The following is an 18,886-nucleotide window of genomic DNA, read 5'->3' as shown; positions in this document are numbered from 1 at the left end:
AATTACATCTGCCAGTTCTTTTCTGAAACACTGTGAATGTGATTTGCCTAGCTCTGGCGACTTGAACTCATTGAACTCTGAACATATTCTCACTTACCTTTGTTCCAATTTCCTGATAACTAATTCTGTTTTAATCTTCCCAGGCTAAAAATGACTCTTTGCTTGTCAGCTCCGGGAGGGGGGAGGGAAGAGGGAAGGGATAGAAAAACATTTTTAAAATAAATTTAAAAAATAAAAATGATTCTTCTTGGTAGAGAAAACAAGCAAAAAAGTATTGCGAGTCCTTTCTAGCATCCACTCTATCCCCCTTTTTCTAAGGCAGCAGTCCCAGGATAGCTTTTTTCTTTGATTACCTTAGTATTTGTTACCAGTCAACTCATTATGAATTTTTTTTCCTCTCCCAAAGGTTGGAAGACCAATCATGGGCCCAGTCCCACTACTAACTGGCACAGGATCTTTGTTCTGTTCCCTCCTGGGCTTGTTCCCTTCTCCATAGGTAGCCCTCTCCTACGGAATACGCACCACATCAGTGCTGGACTTATTAGAGAAACTAATTGGCTTAGCTTATTACTGTAGCTCATAACCAAGCTCAAAGCAAACCACAATTTTCAGCCTCTCCAATAACAGGCGATCAGTTGACATTTTGTCACTCCTGACACCGAGTTCCTGGGGGTTGGTCATTTTCCTAGGACTACCCACAAACAAATGAACACACATCCTTGAGACCTTGGGTTTCTAGCTCTCCCTTTGCAAATATCACACACACACTCAAGCTCTGTGGAGGTGAAAATTTTTTGTTTGTTTGTTTTTAAAAACCCTTACCTTCCATCTTGGAATCAGTATCCATAACTGTACCTAATGGTGACTACTCATCAGTGTCTCCTTTTCCTTCCTCTTCAAAAACATCTAAATAACCACCCAAAAAAACCCAGAAATCTATTTTGAACACATACCATAAGGAAGCCTACCAAGACTGACAATATCTCCATTTGAATCTCAATCCACCAAGCCACCCATCTGCCTCTGGAGGTGTAAATTGTTTAAAACAAAAAATGAAACTAACACATAATTATTGACCATAATCTATGTCGTAGGCAGCTGGAGAGAAAAAAGTTGTTGAAGGGGGAGAATAATAATTTCTTTTACTTAAAGAGTTATTATACAGAAAGATGCTTTGTGTGATGATAAAAGGTGGAAATAATCAATGCTGGAGGCTCTGGGGGAAGAAAAACACTAATACTATACTGATAAAACCATTCACCTGTCTAACCATTCTGGAAATGACAGCATTATTTGAGCAAAGTGCTGAAATTGTTTATCTATTTTGATCTGTTTGTACCACCTACTAAAGATATACCTCATCTTATGTCCAACAGAGGAAAAAGTCCTATATTGCCAAAATATTTGGAGCAAATCTTTTTGAGGTAGAACAAGACTAATCTACACTGACCATAATAATGTATAATGAAGGAGTGTGCATAGTCTTTATTGAGAGTCCCTTCTTCCTTATTGCCTCATTGGTCCTATCCCATTGGAAATTCATTGCTTTCTCTTAGATCCAATGATGTTAAAATCACTTAATAAAATCATTCAGTAGCCAAGAACACTTTACTTAAAATAGCAATTATTTGGTATTTTATATAAATATTAATACCTTGCTATAAGTAGCAAGGAAATGCATCAAATGCCAATATTTCTAACATTCCGTGGCAAGCAAATCACTTTCCTCTCTACTGTAAAGGGGGAAAAGGGGTTTACATAAAAGGTTGGGCTGGATTATTTAAGAATAGGGTCACCAGGAATTTAATTTATTCCAAAGAGATTTATTTATCATTTATTTACAAAATATAGAAAGAATGAAGTAATAAAATCGAGAGAGGATAGGGTAAGACATCTAGCCCAAGCACTAAGTAATTTACTTTAATCCCTGGCTCAAAACCAAGCAGGGGAGTTTAGTCCTTAACCAGAGAAGCCTCAGCCCTTGTAGAAAAGGACCTGAGGATGCAAGGAGCCTCTCTCGAGAGGATAGGTCTCTCCTGAGGCTACTCTCTTCAGAAAATCCAGGAAAGGAGTCAGCCTTTTTCACTCACCAAGTGTTAGTCCAAAGGGAGAGATTTAAGAACAGCCTCACCAGGAAGAGGGTCCCAGGTCCAGTCAGCGGATTCTTCTCTAGTCTCAACTCCAAAGAATGAAGTTGCAATTCCTTTTAAAGACACTTTCTTTTGCATCACTTCCTGTGCATTCCTCTACTTTTTATGTGGACAAATCATAGTCTAAAGCCTTGCTTAGGACTGCCCAGGAGGCAGTCAGTCGATTTTGATTTGTCACCCACTATTGCACAGACCTTCCCACTTAATGATTAAATGGGATTTTTAGTGATTAGATCTAAAAATGGGCAGAGGAGTTAATTTAATTTTTATAATCAGGGGAGAATTAAATTTAATCTTCACACTCTCTTACCCCTCAGGGATAGACTATAATTCCAACTCAACCTAAACTTAATCTAGACAAATCAGAAATAAGGAAAAGCATTCTGCCCCATTCCTGCAAGAAGCTGGTTGGACATAGACACTCTCTCTCATGTAGGAGTGCTGGAGGCAATTAATTGACAGCTAGAATAGACCTTGATCTGATAAGATATATTAACAGGAATTTTAAGAGCTTATTTGAGTATGCCCAAATACGAGAATTTCTATATACTACTATTAAGTAAAAATATGAACTTTACCAGAAATAACAACAACAACAAAAAGGGTCTTTTAAATGAAACTACACAATTTGGCTATGTGATAAAACTGCAAAGTCCAAACTACAAATTCAGAATTCTAAAGAAGCTCAGGTTAAAGAACTGAGTTCCCCCTTATTCACAGCAATTGATATGCTAAAGTTAGTTAACCCGAATTAGTAATACAATAACATGAATAATTTGGATCAACTGTTTAAGATGCCAATGAGAATATATCAGAATTAAAAGATTCATGGTGTAAGTGGTTAGGATACATTTTTGAAAAAATATCTAGATTACCTTTTTACATCAACATGTCAGTCCTTCCTGTAGATGCATCTGTATGAACCATAATACATCCATGATATAAATTTAGGATCACATTTTGAGAAGTTGAGTGTGTTAACCCCTCAAAGGAGATTGTTTAGAGTTGCTAGGATACAAGCTTGATGAAATCATTCCCTCACTCCCCCTCCTTTTCTTTCTCCTCCCAACTAGAGTTAAACAGATATATACTGGCTGACAACCAGAAACAGGTTTTTTGATTACAAATAATTTTATCAGTTACTGGAAAACAGACTCCATTATCCACCTTTATGTATGGGAATTCACATATAATTTTGAAAACAAAGATCCTATAATTTTAAAACACTACTATTAAAGATTTTAATTTAATTTTTGAGTTAACCTGTCTCATCACACACACACACTCTTTTTTTCCCTGTTACAGCAACTTACCTGCTACCCCTCCCTTTTTCTACTGCAATTAAAAGGATTCTTAGAGAGCACTAAAAAATTCTATCATAAGTAGGATTATACTAAATTTAAACACACTTTAAGATAGGATAGGATAATTTTTCACCACTACAGTGATATGTACATAAGTAAAGCTTCTATGCAGCAAATTTAATTAAGAACCTTATACTTTACTTATTTGAGGTAAATATGTGAACATGCAAGCAACCTGTTTCCAAATTATGATAATAGTTGAAATTGGAGTATTGTTGATTATGGGTGAAACTTTTTGTCCTCCGAGAAGAAAGTAACCACATCTATTATACCTTGCCTTTATTGATATCTGATGCTTAGTCTATTCATGTATATTTCTAAAACAAGATCTTTTTCCCTACACTTCTGAGATTCTGATTAGCCTACAATTAAATGTCAAAAGTATAATTTAGCTATTTACTAGGGATGTATAATATAAATTTTTAAGTTAAAGGTTAGGACCTTTAGGGCATGTCCTCACCATGACCCCCATCCCAACAGCAAGCTGCATGACACACCCCAGCAGGAAGGTGATGAAGAGAATGCAGATACAGAGAGACTGTGTTAAGACAACAGCCCAGAATGCTCTACCAACTTGAGAACAAATCAAGACATCTGCAGTCCAAACACAAGTAGGAATTTTCACCTCCTGATTGCACTGCTGCCTTCAAATGACTCTGATTTTTTCAGTGGTCCTACAGATGCATATGTTATCCCTCATGACTCTTAGAATTTCTTGTTCACAATGTATTTTAAACAATTGTTCTAATCCCTTCACTGTATTTGTTGTTGAACAATATTTAGGCATTTATGCTCCACAATTGGTTTCCCAAAGTTTAAGCCACTTTAAGCTTACATCCCTAGCAACTTCCACAGCAGCCATTACTCAAGGAGTCCACACAGCACAACAGTCATCATCCATGACTAGGTTCTACCCTATATCAAGTCTAAGATGAATTGAAGTCACTTCATTTAAAAACAAAACAAAAAAGGAAGAGATGCTGGAGGCCACTGCCTGACAAGGTCACAGTTTGGGAGATGGGTGCTGATGAGGCCCCCACTGATCTCCCTCTTTGCCTTCTCTCTCTTTAACTTCCCTTAATAACAGATGATTACTGTTATCTCTCCAATATGAAAGAAATGATATGAGCAAAGATTTATAGAATAAATATATATCCTACCTTAATCCCCCCAGATTAATAACCTAAGAGATTACATTCACAGAATTAAAACCTAAAGATCATTGCCCATTACCTCCCTCCTTTCCCTCTTCACAGAGTTACATTGACTCCCATTACAAGCCAGGCAAGCCAAGAACATCAATCACCTTCAAGACACACTCCACTGTAGACAGAAACAGGCAACATTGCCAAGTGCTTTAAAGTAAAACAAGAAAAATGGAACTTGTAAATTGAGGAAAACCCTAAATCTGGTCTGTCTCAAATTACCTTCTAACCTTGTACCTAGCTATGAAATATTTTGTTACCCATCTCCTAAATAATTGTGATTGATTGTGAAAGCTTACCAAAAGTAACAATGATTCTCCTTAGGTCAGGGAGAACTAACCTCTACATCACCCTGTTTATGTCATTCATCTATAACAACTGTGAATCTTAAAAACTACTCAGACTGTACCTTAGAAGATTTGGTCTAAGTATTCCCTTATTGTAACAATGCAGATACTTGGTCTAACAAGAATTAAGAATGTATTGAGAACTTTTAAAATTACTCCACCCTACTTAGACAGTGCCTTAGGGGAAGATAAAGTTGTAAACTCCTGTTTGAACAATGAAGGTACTTAACTCATACTTTATAGTGAAGCTAGAACCTTAAGATAGGTCTATTTTTAGATCTAATACAAAAAGGTGTTAAGTACCTGTAAAGGTTAAATTAATCACAAAAAGGTCAAGTAAATTACAAAAGGCAAGCTTAAGAAAGAGGTGTGAAGTACTCAGAAGATATAATCTAACCAGGAAAGGTGTGAACTAAAGAGTGGTGAAAACTAAGAATGGACAGTCCTGGAAAAAAGCATCTACTGTGATTGGTAGGCATGAAAATTTAGGGGAGGTGACATAAGAGAAATTTTTCTTTAAAAGGAAGGGTAAAAAGTCAGTTCAGAATAAATTTGGAGTTCAGGAGATTCAGTGGAGGACTGGAGCTTGCTTGGGGATGGGTCTTGTGGTGAGCAATAAGACTGATTCGGTCTCCCTTAGGCTCAGGGAGGTCACTTTTGCCTAGGCTTTTAACTACTGCTTGGCTCAGCCTGAGCCAGAGCAGTTTAAATTAATTCTCTCTCTCTCTCTCTCTCTCTCTCTCTCTCTCTCTCTCTCTCTCTCTCTCTCTCTCTCCTTCCCTTAATTCCTTCTTTATTTATTAATTAAAATCTCCATAAATCCCAGCTGACTTGGGTATTTTCATATTTGGGAATTTCCCATGGTGACCACTTATTTAGATATTAAGTCAAAACACTAAAATTATCCTTACAGTTTTGGCATTTACACAACAATATTTCATTGACTATCTCCTTAGGCTATGCATATGTTGTTAAGTACTATGGAAACACATATGTAGAAAATTGATTGTGTGCCAAAGAAGTATGTAATCACAAACCTATATAATAAACAAACCTCTGTGCTATGGCAGAACGCTATGTGACACCTATGCATGTGGGATTGAGCACATAGCCTCTCATCTCCATTACTTGACTGGATCGTCACACTTAGAGTAAGTCCAGACCTTCAGAGAGACCGCTGGATGGATCTCAAAGTAGGAGCTGGGGTCTACCCAAGACCTGGGAGAGTTCTGACAATAGATGGCAAGTCCAGTCAAACAAAATCAGTGATCATTTATTAAGTGCCTATTATGTGCCAGGCACTGTGCTAAGGTGACAGGGACTCAGACAGCAACACTTTGTAGTGAACTGATACTTGGCAGGACAGAAATGAAACAACCCAGCTACTCTGCACAGAAGAGGGAGAGGAGAGAAATTAATGTTAACCTCAAAGATGCCTGGCTGGAGGGAGACTCACAGAGCATCCCTATGAGGATAGCCACAGTCTATCTTTCCCAGTGTTTAATACAATGAGTCTTCTCCGCAAGGGGTTCTCCCAAAGAACAATACTGTGTATTGGTTCCAAGGCAGAAGAGTAGTAAGGGCTAGGCAATGGGGGTTAAGTGACTTGCCCAGGGTCACACAGCTAGGAAGTGTCTGAGGTCAAATTTGAACCTAGGACCTCCCATCTCTAGGCCTGGCTCTCAATTCACTGAGCTACCCAGCTGCCCCCTTAAAATTAATAAAAAAAAAAAAAACAACTCAGTTTGTGGGTATGGGAATTGGAGACAACATAGAAGTATATATCAAAAGAACAAGATAGTTTGTCCGGGGAGAGTACCGGCAAGGTGGGACAGGAAGTCAGGAAATGCTTCATGCATTGATGGTATTTAAACTAAGTTTTGGGTGGTAGTGGTTTTTTATGATCAAGCTTTGCTTTTATTTATTTTTTATCTTTATTTTATTCCAATAACAAATCTAGACATAAGTTTTCCAAAGTTATACGATTCATATTGTTTTCTTCCTCTCTTTCCTCCCCACTTACAGAGTTAAGAAGCAATTCCATCTGCACTCTTACTCCAATAGATCTTTCTCTGGAGGTGGCCAGCATTCTTTGTCATGAATCCCTCAGAATTGTCCTGGATCATCCTTTGCTGTTTGTAGCAAAGTCTATCACGATTCATCGTTCCACAATTTTGCAGTTACTGCGTACAATATTCTCGTGGTTCTGTTTATTTCCCTCTGCATCAGTTCATGGAGGTCTTTCCAGCTCTTTCTGAAATCCTCCAGTTCATCATTCCTGATAGTACAGTAGTATTCCTTCACCATTACATACCACAATTTGTTTAGTCATTCCCCAATTGAGGGACATTCCTTTAATTTCTGATTCTTTGCCACCACAAAAAGTGCAGCTATAAATATTTTTGTACAAACAGGTCCTTTCCCATTTTTTTATCTTTTTGGTATAGCTGAATCAAAGGCTATTTAATCTTTTAGTGCCCTTTGGCCATAGTTCCAAATTGCCTTCCAGATTGTTTGGATCAATTCACAACTCCACCAGCAGTGCATTAATGTCCCAACTTGCCACATCCCCTCCAACATTTATCACTTTCCTTTGCTGCCATATTGGCCAATCTTCTAGGTGTGAAGTGATACCTCAGAGTTGTTTCAAATTTTCATTTCTCTAATCAAGAGGGATTTGGAACATTTTTATCATGATTATTGATAGCTTTGATTTCATCTAAATTGCTAGGCAGTAGGGGTTAAGTCACTTGCCCATGGTTACACAGTTGGGAAGTGATTGAGGCTGTATTTGAACCCAGGACTTCCCATCTCCCGACCTGACTTTCTATCCACTGAACTATCTATCTGTCCCCTCTGAGTGGTTTTAAAGATAGAAACCAGAAATATTGACTCTGGAAAAATAAGTTTGACACACATTAAAATTTAATCTATTTTATTAAGATTTTTTTAACCATCACTTTTGAAATCTAGACAATCAACAAAACAAACCAAGCTCTGACTTTTGACATTTGCTGAATTCTGAGGTTTAAATGCTGACACTGAAAATTTAAAAATCAACTTTCCTGCGCTGAGTCCAGCATATCCCTGGCAAGAACTCAGTCATGGTCAATGAGCAGTAGCCCTAACACTCAGAGATCTGTGCATCAAGGACAAGCCTGGCAATGACAGCCAGTGCCTGTGGTCTGGGGGTGTGGGAGTGGAAATGGGAGACTGAGCCACCCTCAAATCTTAGCCATCAGGAGGGGATGAGAGGAAGTAGAGGTAAAAATGATCTGGGCATTCAGGCATTGGTCTGGATGTCCCTCTCCCAAGGCTAGCATTTCTTACATTCAATGAATAATTGAGCCACCCTTGGGCTGAGGTTTCAACTGTTTTGTTCGTATGGTGGGGTGGGAGGAAAGGATGTTAAAGAAGTGGAGGTGGGGAAGTTCTGGGATGTATCCAAACTGCAGGGTCCACCCAGGTTGGTAAGGATAGTTTTGGGGGTCCTTCCATCCATCATCCTGATCTCTCATCTGCTGCTGCCACAGCTGCTATCTCAGGTTTGTGTGTGTATGTATGTGCACATGTGTATGTGGAGAGGGAGGAAGGAGAGAAAAGAGAAACAAGAGAGAGGAAATGTGGGGGATTGAATCACTGGAAACTGGACAGATTGGGCAGCTGAAGAAAAAGAAAGACAGGAGACTCAGTCAAGACATGTTTAACAAATTTGAAGATGTGACAGATGGGAGTTAACATGTTGGATGTTAATCAGGAGGAAAAAGACCACGGTCTTTTTCAGATTAGACCTTTTTATCCTGAATCTTTTGGGATCCAGAGAGCAGAAAAGGAAGGCAGGGAGGAAGCTACAAAGGGGCACATTTCATCTGAACTAAAAGGAATAAATTCCTAACACAGAGAGCATTGTCAACATGGCAGGGGTTGCCTTAGACATGGTGGATTTCCCATCCCTGAAAGTTTTCAAATTGAGATTGGCTTGCCACTGGTCGGAGCTGTTGTGTGGAGGCTTTTGTTCAGCTATTACTCGAACTTGATGTTCTCTTCCAACTCTGAAACTGGTTCTGAGGGACAGCTCAGTGGGGCAGGGGATTACAGGTAAGTATGGAAGGTACCCTGGACTCCACAGTCCATAATGCTGTCTGTCTTTTGCTATACTCAGAGTGCCAGTTCTTTGCATGAGGAGGCAGACCTCTGAGACACAACCTTACCCCAACCTCTGCACCTCTCCAGCCTGTTGCAGCCTATATGATGGGACCTTGTGGGGTCTCCTATCTCACCCCCTGGATGCTCTCCTCAAGCTTGTGTCTCTTGCTCTCACCCCAGCTCCTTCCAGGTATAGGAACCACTTTTTATAGGAGGGCACAGGATGAATGCCAGAGAGTGGGTGGGGAAGGGATAGAGAATGGACATTTGAATTGCTTGTAATGGTATGTATGGGTGAATGTTGGGAAGGTGGGGGAAGCCAAGGATGGGTGATGGGTGGTAAATGAATCTGGTAGATGGAAAATGGATGGTGTATTAGTGAATGGTGAGTAGACAGATGGATCGATAGTGGATAGCAAATGAATACTGGCTAGATGGTTGATGGGTAGATGGGGGAAGATGAATAGCAAAAGTATATAAGTCCATGTGAAACTGCAGCAAAAAAGTTAATTTGATTTTAGGCCACACTGAGGCATAATCTTGGGGTTATAATTCCAGTCTGCTCTGCATTGAACAGATCATAATTAAAGTACTATATTTGGTCCTAGCTACTGTTCTTTAGAATAGATATTGATAAACCAAGGGCACTCAGGAATGCAACCAGAATAATGAAGAATAAGAAAGGATCATGACATACCAGTTCATTCATTCATTCAACAAGTATTTATTAAGTTCCTACTCTGCTAGGAAAAAAGAAAGAAAGAAAGAAAGAAAGAAAGAAAGAAAGAAAGAAAGAAAGAAAGAAAGAAAGAAAGAAAGAAAGAAAGAAAGAAAGAAAGAAAGAGAGAAAGAAAGAAAGATGGAAGGAAGGAAGGAAGGAAGGAAGGAAGGAAGAAAGAAAGAAAGAAAAAGAAAGGAAAGAAAGAAAGAAGAAAAGAAAAATCAAATATCAAGGAGCTCACCTTCTTTTGGGGGGAAACAACATGTACATAGAAAAGTAAATACCATCATATATATATATACATATATATATATATATATATACATAAGATAATTTCTAGGAGAAGGGTACTAGCAACTGTAGGTTTAGGTAGGCTTCTTGGAGTTATTTCCTTCTTCTTTCAACCATTGAGTTGGTCTTTGAAGGAAGCTGGGGATTCTGTAAGGTAGAGGGGAGGAGGCTGTACATTTCAAGCATTGGGGACAAATTGTGTAAGATCCAGGGATGAATGATGGATTGTCATATGTGGGGAAGAGCAGGCAGGTCACTTTGGCAATACATAGGATGCATGAGGGGAAGTATTATGCAATAAACATGGAAACAGCCAGGAACCAGGCTCTGAAGGGCTTTAAAAGACAAGGAGAGGAGGGCACCTAGGTGGCTCAGTGCATTGAGAGCCATATGGGAAATCTTGGGTTTGAATCTATGTTCAGATTTTCTAGCTGTGTGACCCTAGGCAAGTCACTTACCCCCATTGCTCAGCCCTTACTGCTCTTCTGCCTTGGAACCAAAACATAGTATTGTCTAAGAAAGAAGGTAAGAGTTTAAAGAAAAACAAACAAACAAACAAACAAACAAACAAACAGAAGGATTTCAATTTTATCCTAGTGGAATGAGAGACCCTTGAGCTAGGCTAAGATCTATCCTTAAGGATTTTCAACTTGGCCACTGTGCAGAGGAAAAGTAGAAGAGTGACTTGAGGCAGGGATATGGGTTAGATGACCGTTACAATAATCCAGAAGAGAATGAGGGGGGCCTATACTGGAATGGTAGCCATGTGAATGGAGGGAAGGAAATGGACAGAAATACAGTGTGGAGGGAAAATTGACAAAACTTGGCTACTAAAGGATATGAGAAATAAAGGAGAGGGAAGACTGAGGCTGACTCTCAGGTTGTTACACTTGGGTAATTCAAAGGATAGTGATGTCCTTAATAGAACTAGGAAAATAAAGAAGAGGGAAAGGTTTAGAAAGAAAGAAATTAAGCGCTATTTTTGGCTATTGACTCTTAGATGCCCTTCAGAGCTTCTGAGCTGGAAATGTCCAATTAGGAGTCAAAAGCATGGAGACTTGGGTTCAGGAGAGAGACTGAACTGGGTATCTAAATCTAGTAGTGCTCTACATAAAGGCTGATTGCTGAGCCCAAATGAGCTGATGAAGTCAACTGAGAGAGAAGGGAGAGAGAAAATAAGAGGACAGGGTCCTAGAGCACAAACCCTACATGTAGTTGAGGGATAAGGATGTTTATCCAGCAAATAACTCTAAAAAGGGAATGGGCAGACAGGTAGGAGGAAAACAAAAAGACAACAGTATCATGAAAACTCAAGGGGAAAGGAGGGAGTAGTCCACGATGTCGAATGTTAAGGAGAGGTCTTGATGGATAAGAACAGGAAAAACCCATCAAACCTGGAAATTAAGAGATCACTGATAATTGGGAAGAGAGAAAATTCAGTTCAGTGATAGGGTCTGGACTTCTTCAAAGAACTGACAAGTGAAATGTGAAATTAAAAAAAGTATACCTAAGAGTGACTGTGAAAAGGAGGAAAGAGGGAGTAGGATCAAGGGAAGGTTTCAAAAATAAAAGTAATAGCCAACATTTATATAGAATGTGTTATGCCCTATGCCAAGTACTTTACAATTATTATCTCTTTTGATCCTCATAAGAATCCTGGGAGGTAAGTACTATTTATTCTTCCCATTTTACAGATATGGAAACTGAGACAAATAAAGTTGGTGGTTTTTTTTAGCTCAGGGTCAGTCAACTAGTGTTGGAGGTTATATTTGAACTCGGGTCTTCCTGACTCCAGACTCAGTGCTTTATTCACTCTATCACCTGGTTGATCATTTTTAAGAATGGGGGGAAATTTGGGCATGTTTATAAACAATAGTAAAGTAATTAGCAGATAGAGAGGGGATAAATAAAGAGGTGAGCATTCAGAAGAGATCTGAGGGGCCAGAAAACAGAGATGTCTGCAAGAAGAAGGATCACTTCTTCCCCTGGAACTGGAGCAAAGAAGGAAAGAGTGAAAAATGCTATTAAGGAGATTTAGAATGAAGACAGTGAGCATATTTAATCTAAAGACTTGAGAAAGCTCACTATTTAATAAAAACTGCTATGAAAATTGGAAAACAGTATGGCAGAAGCTAAGTATAGACCAATATCTCACAACCTATGCCAAGGTATGGTCAAAATAGATACATGATTTAGCTATAAAGAGGGATACCATAATTAAATTAGGGGAACTCAGAATAGTTTACCTGGCAGATTTTTGGAGAAGGGAAGAATTTCTGACCAAACAAGAAATAGAGAGTATTCTAAGATGTAAAATGAATAATTTTGATTATATTCAATTAAAAATGTTTTATACAAAGAAAATGAATGTAACCAATATTAGAAGGGAAGCAACAAACTGGGAAAAATTTTTATAACAAATGTCTCTGATAAAGGTATAATTCTCAATTTTATAGAGAACTAAGTCAAATTTATAAGAATGTAAGCCATTCTGCAATTGACAAATGTTCAAAAGATGTGAACAAGTAATTTTCAGATGAAGAAATCAAAGCCATCAATAATCATATGAAAAATGTTCTAAATCACTCGACTAGAGAAATGAAAATTAAAATAATGCTGGGTAAAATACCATCTCACACCTATTGACAATATGGCAGTAAATGTTGGAGGGGATGTGGCAAAATTGAGACACTAATGTGTTGTTGGAGACATTAACCAACCATTCTGGAGGACCATTTGGAACTATGCCCAAAGGGCTATAAAATTGTGCTTACCCTATGAACCTGAATACCACTACTGGTCTGTATGCCAGAGATAATAAAAAAGAGGAAAGGACCTACTTGTAAAAATATTTATAGCTGCTCTTTTTGTAGTGGCAAAAAAAAAGGGAAATTGAGGGGGTATCCATCAGTTGGGGAATGGCTGAACAAACTGTGGTACATATTGGTGATGGAATACTATTGTGCTATATGAAATGATAAGGTGATTTCAGAAAAAGCTGGAAAGATCTGTAGGAACTGATGCAGAGTAAAATAAACAGAACTGAGAGAACATTGTACATAATAATAGCAATATTATTCATGATTATCTGTGAAAACTTGGCCACTCTCAGCAATGCAATGATCCAGGACAATTCTGAAAGACTTATGATGGGGAATGCTATCCACCTCCAGAAAGAACTGTTGGAGTCATCTTTTGCATCAGTGTATTTATGGTTTTATTTTAGGATTTTGGTTACGTATGAGTTTGCTCTTACAGCAGTGTCCAATATGGAAGTATGTTCTGCATGACAATAAAAATAAAATAAAAATAAATAAATAAAAAGGCTATAATCAGTGAAAATACCACCTTATCTTTGAGAAAAGAAATGAAAGAATTAAAATGATGATTATAATTGGAAATGAGATGAATGAGAAAAAAATGTTTTTTTTAAATGCAATAGCTGAAACATCCCAGTGAGGATACTTTCTATATCAAAAACTTTTTAAAAATTTTTATCATTGTGGCTTTACAGCACAGTTGTTTTCAGGTGTACTCCTGAAAACTCTGAACTGAACAGACAGCTCATCTATAGGAAAAGAAAGAAATTAAGCAAAAATGACTGATAGAGTGATTGCACATAAAAATATATGAAACCAGAAAGTGGGAGATATGTTTCACGTTTTAAATCAAGAATATTTATTAAAATAGTTGCCTTTAAAAATAAAAGTCTTGAGGAATTGGGTTATATGTTCCTTCTCTTCAAGAATCTGAAGGGTTATCGCTTGGTAGGGTAAGCATACTTATTTGGCTTGACCCCAGACAATAGAATTTGGAGCAACTGAAGGAAACTGCAAAGAGACAAATTCAGATTTGATGTAAGCTCAAGAGAGCTTACCTAATAGAATGGGCTTCCTCAGGAGGGTAGTGGCTTCGAGACTCATTGGCGTTCTTCCAGAAACAGTTGGATGACCATTTATCAGGCTTTGATATGTAGGGATCTTTGTTCAAATAGAGATTGTACTGGATGGCCTCTGTGGTCCCTTGGAAATCTTGTACTTTATGATTTTGTAAATGATGGATCATGGAGAGTTGGGATATAAGTTGAATGTGATATGAATGTTGAATGGTGGATGATAGGTTAATAAATGGCAGGTGGATGAACAGTTGATGGTAGTGGACAGACTATTAACAGACAAATGGTAGATGACAAATGAATGAAGGACAGTACAAATGTATTGAACAGTAAACGACTTTGAAGAGTGGATGGTAGGATGGCAAATGGATAGTAGACAAATGGATGATGGATTATGGAGAGTGGACAATGGATGGGTAGTGGATGGCAGATAGACAGACGATAATGATGGTGAATATACTGTATATAAATGGTGGCTAGATAGAGCGTGGATGAACGGTTATGATAGTGAATAGTGGCTGGATGGAAGATAGAAAGTAGATGATGCCTGAAAAATGGCTAGATAAAAGATGGCGGGTGGTGACGATAGAGTGGAAAGCAAGATGGCAGCTGAATTGAAACTAGATACTAGATGGATAGTAGATCTCTCCACATTCTCTCCCTTCCTGCTTTCAGGTTCCCAAGCAGCTGAAGGAAAGCTTGCACAGAAACTGCTCCATGACCTCTTTACCAACTATACTAGTGCCCTTCGGCCTGTGAAGGACACAGATCAAGCCCTAAATGTGACCCTGGATGTGACGCTGTCCCAGATCATTGACATGGTGAGTGGGAGCAATGGGTGTGTGACTATATGTATAAAGGTCAGAAAGTCCTTGTGTCTTACTGTGTGTGTGATTGTCTATAAATAGTTGTCTTTGTACAACCACATATGTGTATAATTGGGTGTATGCTTCTGGGTAGGTGTATTTATGGGTGTTACACCATCTGTAGGGCATTTGGGTATCTCTCACCAGTCCTGCTCCTCCTCAGGATGAACGAAATCAGGTGCTGACCCTATACCTATGGATTCGCCAGGAGTGGGCTGATGCTTACTTGTGCTGGGAGCCAGAGGTCTACGGGGGTCTTGATTCCATAAGAATCCCCAGCAGTTTGGTCTGGAGACCTGACATCGTGCTCTATAACAAGTATGACTCTATAATAATAACCAATATTATATAGACCTTAAATGTTTGCAAAGCACTTTCTATTACTTTATTTGATCTTCACAATGTTTCTTCTGTGAAGCAGGTGCTATTATTATCCCCATTTTATAGATGAAGAAACTAAAGTACAGCATACCAGGCTCTTTGACAAATCAATCTAGACTATAATATCCCAAATTGTCAGTCAGTAGGCATTTATGGTTGTTGTTTTTGAATCTTTACCTTCTCTCTTAGAGTCAATATTAGGTATCAGTTCCAAGGCAGAAGAGTGGTAAGGGCTAGGCAATGGGGGTTAAGTGACTTGCTCAGGGTAACACAGCTAGGAAGTGTCTAAGGCCAGATATGGCCCCAGGACCTCCCATTTCTGGACTTGGGACTCTATCCACTGAGCCACCTACCTACCCCTCAAGAAGCATTTATTGAAGCACTTACTATGTGACTGATACTGTGCTAAGCTCTGGGGCTATAAAGAGAAGCAAAGGCAGTCCCTGCCCCCAAGGAGCTCACATTCTAATAGAAGAGAAGACATGCCAAAAACTATCTACAATATCTGTACAATAGCAGCGTTTATTTATAGCCAAGGAGAGAAAGTGGAAACAAAACTCAGCAAAAAATATAAAGCAGAAGAGGAAACAAAGCATCAGAGAAATGAGGCAGCTTAAGCACTGAAAGAAAGTAGGTTCAGAGCAGGGAATGAAACAGGCAAGAGGAGGGGGCGGAGGAGGAACAAGGCAGAAGGCAAATTACTAGCTGAGGAGGAAACTGAAGGAGGGAGGAGTCAGTGGAAGAAGCCCGGGTGGGTAGGCATCACAGATTAGAAGCAAAAGCCAGAAAGAAGAGGAAAAGGGGGAACAGAGAGGATGTGGTCCAGGGCCAGGGGAAAGAGAAGATGGCAGAAGAGGAGGAGGACAGCAGGGAGACAGCGCAAGAGAAAGAACAGGCAATGGGGTAGAAGAAAACAGAATAGAATGTCACCTCACCAAGGGAAGAAAACTGCCCAGGAGATAGTGAGTCAGGCCTGGAGGCAGGAGATCCAGGGATTTAGGGGAGGATTCAAGTCACTTAACCAGGTTGCCTAGTCCTTACCACTCTTCTGCCCTGGAACCAGTACAGAGTATTTGTTGATTCTAAGGTGGAAGGTGGGGTTTTTAAAAAGAGAGATGGGACAGGGAATATAGAGATAGAGGTAGAGGGAGCAATAGGGTGGGAAGAGAAACCTGCCTTTTGGGGGAAGCGATGGATCCGAAAGTGGAATAGGATGCTTTAGGTGCTTAGGATTCTCTCTTACCGGCCGTTATCAAGCAAAAGGTGGATGGCCATCTGCTAGTACGTTGCAGAGGGATTCTTCTGGCACAGGTCAGCTCAGCGGGCCCCTGAAGGCCTTTCCAGCTCTGAGATTCAGTGGTCGGGTGGGAAAGAAAGCAGGGAGGGGGAATCCCGATGAATGCTGGGGGGGCGGCTCTCATCCCAGAGGCACCTTTCTGCTCGATTACCCCACTCCATGCCGGCTCTCCCCACCCCCAAAGTCCCTTTGGCCCCCTCACGCTCTATCCCGTTTCCCACTCACGCACAATGTCACCCCGTAGGGCAGACACACAGCCGCCAGCTTCAGCTAGCACCAATGTGGTCCTTCGGCATGACGGCCGCGTGCGCTGGGACGCCCCCGCTATCACCCGGAGTTCGTGCCGCGTGGATGTGGCGGCTTTCCCATTCGATTCACAGAGCTGCCGCCTGACCTTCGGCTCGTGGACCCACGTGGGCCACCAGCTGGACGTGTGGCCCGGCGCTCCGGGGGCCGGCCTGGCCGACTTCGTGGAGAACGTGGAGTGGCGCGTGCTGGGCATGCCTGCCCAGCGGAGCGTGGTCACCTACGGCTGCTGTTCGGAGCCATACCCAGATGTGACCTACACGCTGCTGCTCCAGCGCCGAGCCGCAGCCTACGTGGCCAACCTCCTGCTGCCCTGTGTGCTCATCTCGCTGCTGGCCCCGCTCGCCTTCCACCTGCCCGCAGACTCCGGGGAGAAGGTGTCGCTGGGCGTCACTGTCCTCCTGGCCCTCACTGTCTTTCAGCTGCTCCTGGCGGAGAACATGCCCCCGGCCGAGAGTGTGCCCCTCATCGGTGGGTGAGAAGGGGGAGGCAGCTGGACCACATCCCACCCCTCCGGCCCCCAAGAACCCCGCCCCATCCCCAGCCTCACCAGTGGGTCTGATTGGGCTTCGGGGTACTGCGCGGTGAACCCGGGGAGGAGGGAAAAGAGCTGCTTTATGGATGAGCAGAATTGGAGGAGTAGATGATGAGCAGAGTAGAGGAAGAAGAGGATGAAAGGAAAAGTAGGAGGAGAAGGAAACAAGGAAGGATAAACAAGGAATGAATGCTTATTATATGCAAAACAGAAAAGGATTCTGTTATTCCGCTGGTGTTGCCCCAGAGTAGAAAGACCAGTCACTTCGGGTAAAGCACATGGTGGCTGGGGGGGTCGGGGTTAAGCCCTCTGGTTTCTGGTCTCTCCCAACCCTTCAAACCCTTGATCCTGGGAGGAGAAGGTACTAGCTTATCCCAGACGTTGTCTCCTTCCTGCAGGGAAGTACTACATGACCACGATGGCACTGGTGACAGCCTCCACGGCACTGACCATCCTCATCATGAATCTGCACTACAGTGGCCCAGGTGTCCGCCCTGTGCCTGCCTGGGCTCAGACACTCTTGTTAGGCTATTTGGCCCGAGGATTGTGTGTCCGGGAGCGGGGAGAGCCCTGTGGGGGTGCCCAGCACCCTCTTGTTCCTCGTCGCCCCTCAGTGCACCCCAAGCCTCGCCTGGGACAAGGTTCAGCCTCTGGGCCCTGCTCAGAGCCACGTTGCCCTTGTCACCAGGAGGCCCTTCTCCGCCATGTAGGTGCCATTGCGGTTGCCTGCCGCAGCCATAGGGCTGCCCAGCGTCTCAGAGGGGATTGGAAGCGGTTGGCAAGAGTGGTAGACCGATTTTTCCTAGCTGTCTTCTTTGTCATGGTACTTGCCATGAGCCTGCTGGTCCTGGGCCATGCCCTCTGAGGACGGAAGGTTTTGGGTGCTGGAAGTCAGAAACCTCGAAGGACCTTGGACCTAGAAGGGGCATGACATGGGGCAAGAACCGGGACCTGGAAAGTAAGGGCTTAGACCAGTGAGAGCACCCTATAAGATTTAGAGCTGGAAGTCCTTCTTTTGGAAAAAACAAAAACAAAACACACACACACACACACACACACACACACACACACACACACACACAACCCAGATCCTTAGCTGCTGCTCTGGGCAAGAGGGAAAATTGTTCTATATGAGTCCAGAGGGCTGAACAGATAAATAATAAGACTAATCCATGTTTCTGTAACTTTTTAACATTTACAGAGTATTTTTTTCAAAACAAAACTGTGAGTGATACATGTCTAACCCAGTGGAATTGCTTGTCAGCTAGGGGAGGGGGGAGGGAAGAGGGGAAGAGAGATCATGAATCATGTAACCATGGAAAATATTCTAAATCAATAAATTAATTTAAAAAGCAAACAAAAAACCACCCTGTGAGGAAATT

The 18,886-nt window shown here is 41.1% G+C and overlaps 1 protein-coding gene across 1 annotated transcript; it reads left to right on the top strand.

Moving 5' to 3' along the window:
• Nucleotides 1-8,889: 8,889 nt before the first annotated feature.
• On the top strand, nucleotides 8,890-18,868 carry CHRNA10 (cholinergic receptor nicotinic alpha 10 subunit). Its single transcript, XM_007491123.2, has 5 exons — nucleotides 8,890-9,164; nucleotides 14,795-14,940; nucleotides 15,149-15,303; nucleotides 16,908-17,440; nucleotides 17,903-18,868. Exons 2-5 carry the CDS (start codon nucleotides 14,938-14,940, stop codon nucleotides 18,367-18,369), a joined length of 1,158 nt encoding a protein of 385 aa, XP_007491185.2. The 5' UTR covers nucleotides 8,890-9,164; nucleotides 14,795-14,937; the 3' UTR covers nucleotides 18,370-18,868.
• Nucleotides 18,869-18,886: the final 18 nt, after the last annotated feature.

Source organism: Monodelphis domestica, chromosome 4 (genome assembly GCF_027887165.1).
Source record: "Monodelphis domestica isolate mMonDom1 chromosome 4, mMonDom1.pri, whole genome shotgun sequence".
NCBI classification, from domain to species: Eukaryota; Metazoa; Chordata; class Mammalia; order Didelphimorphia; family Didelphidae; genus Monodelphis; species Monodelphis domestica.
Note: the sequence above shows the minus strand (reverse complement) of the source record. Positions and strands in the feature narration are given on the sequence as shown.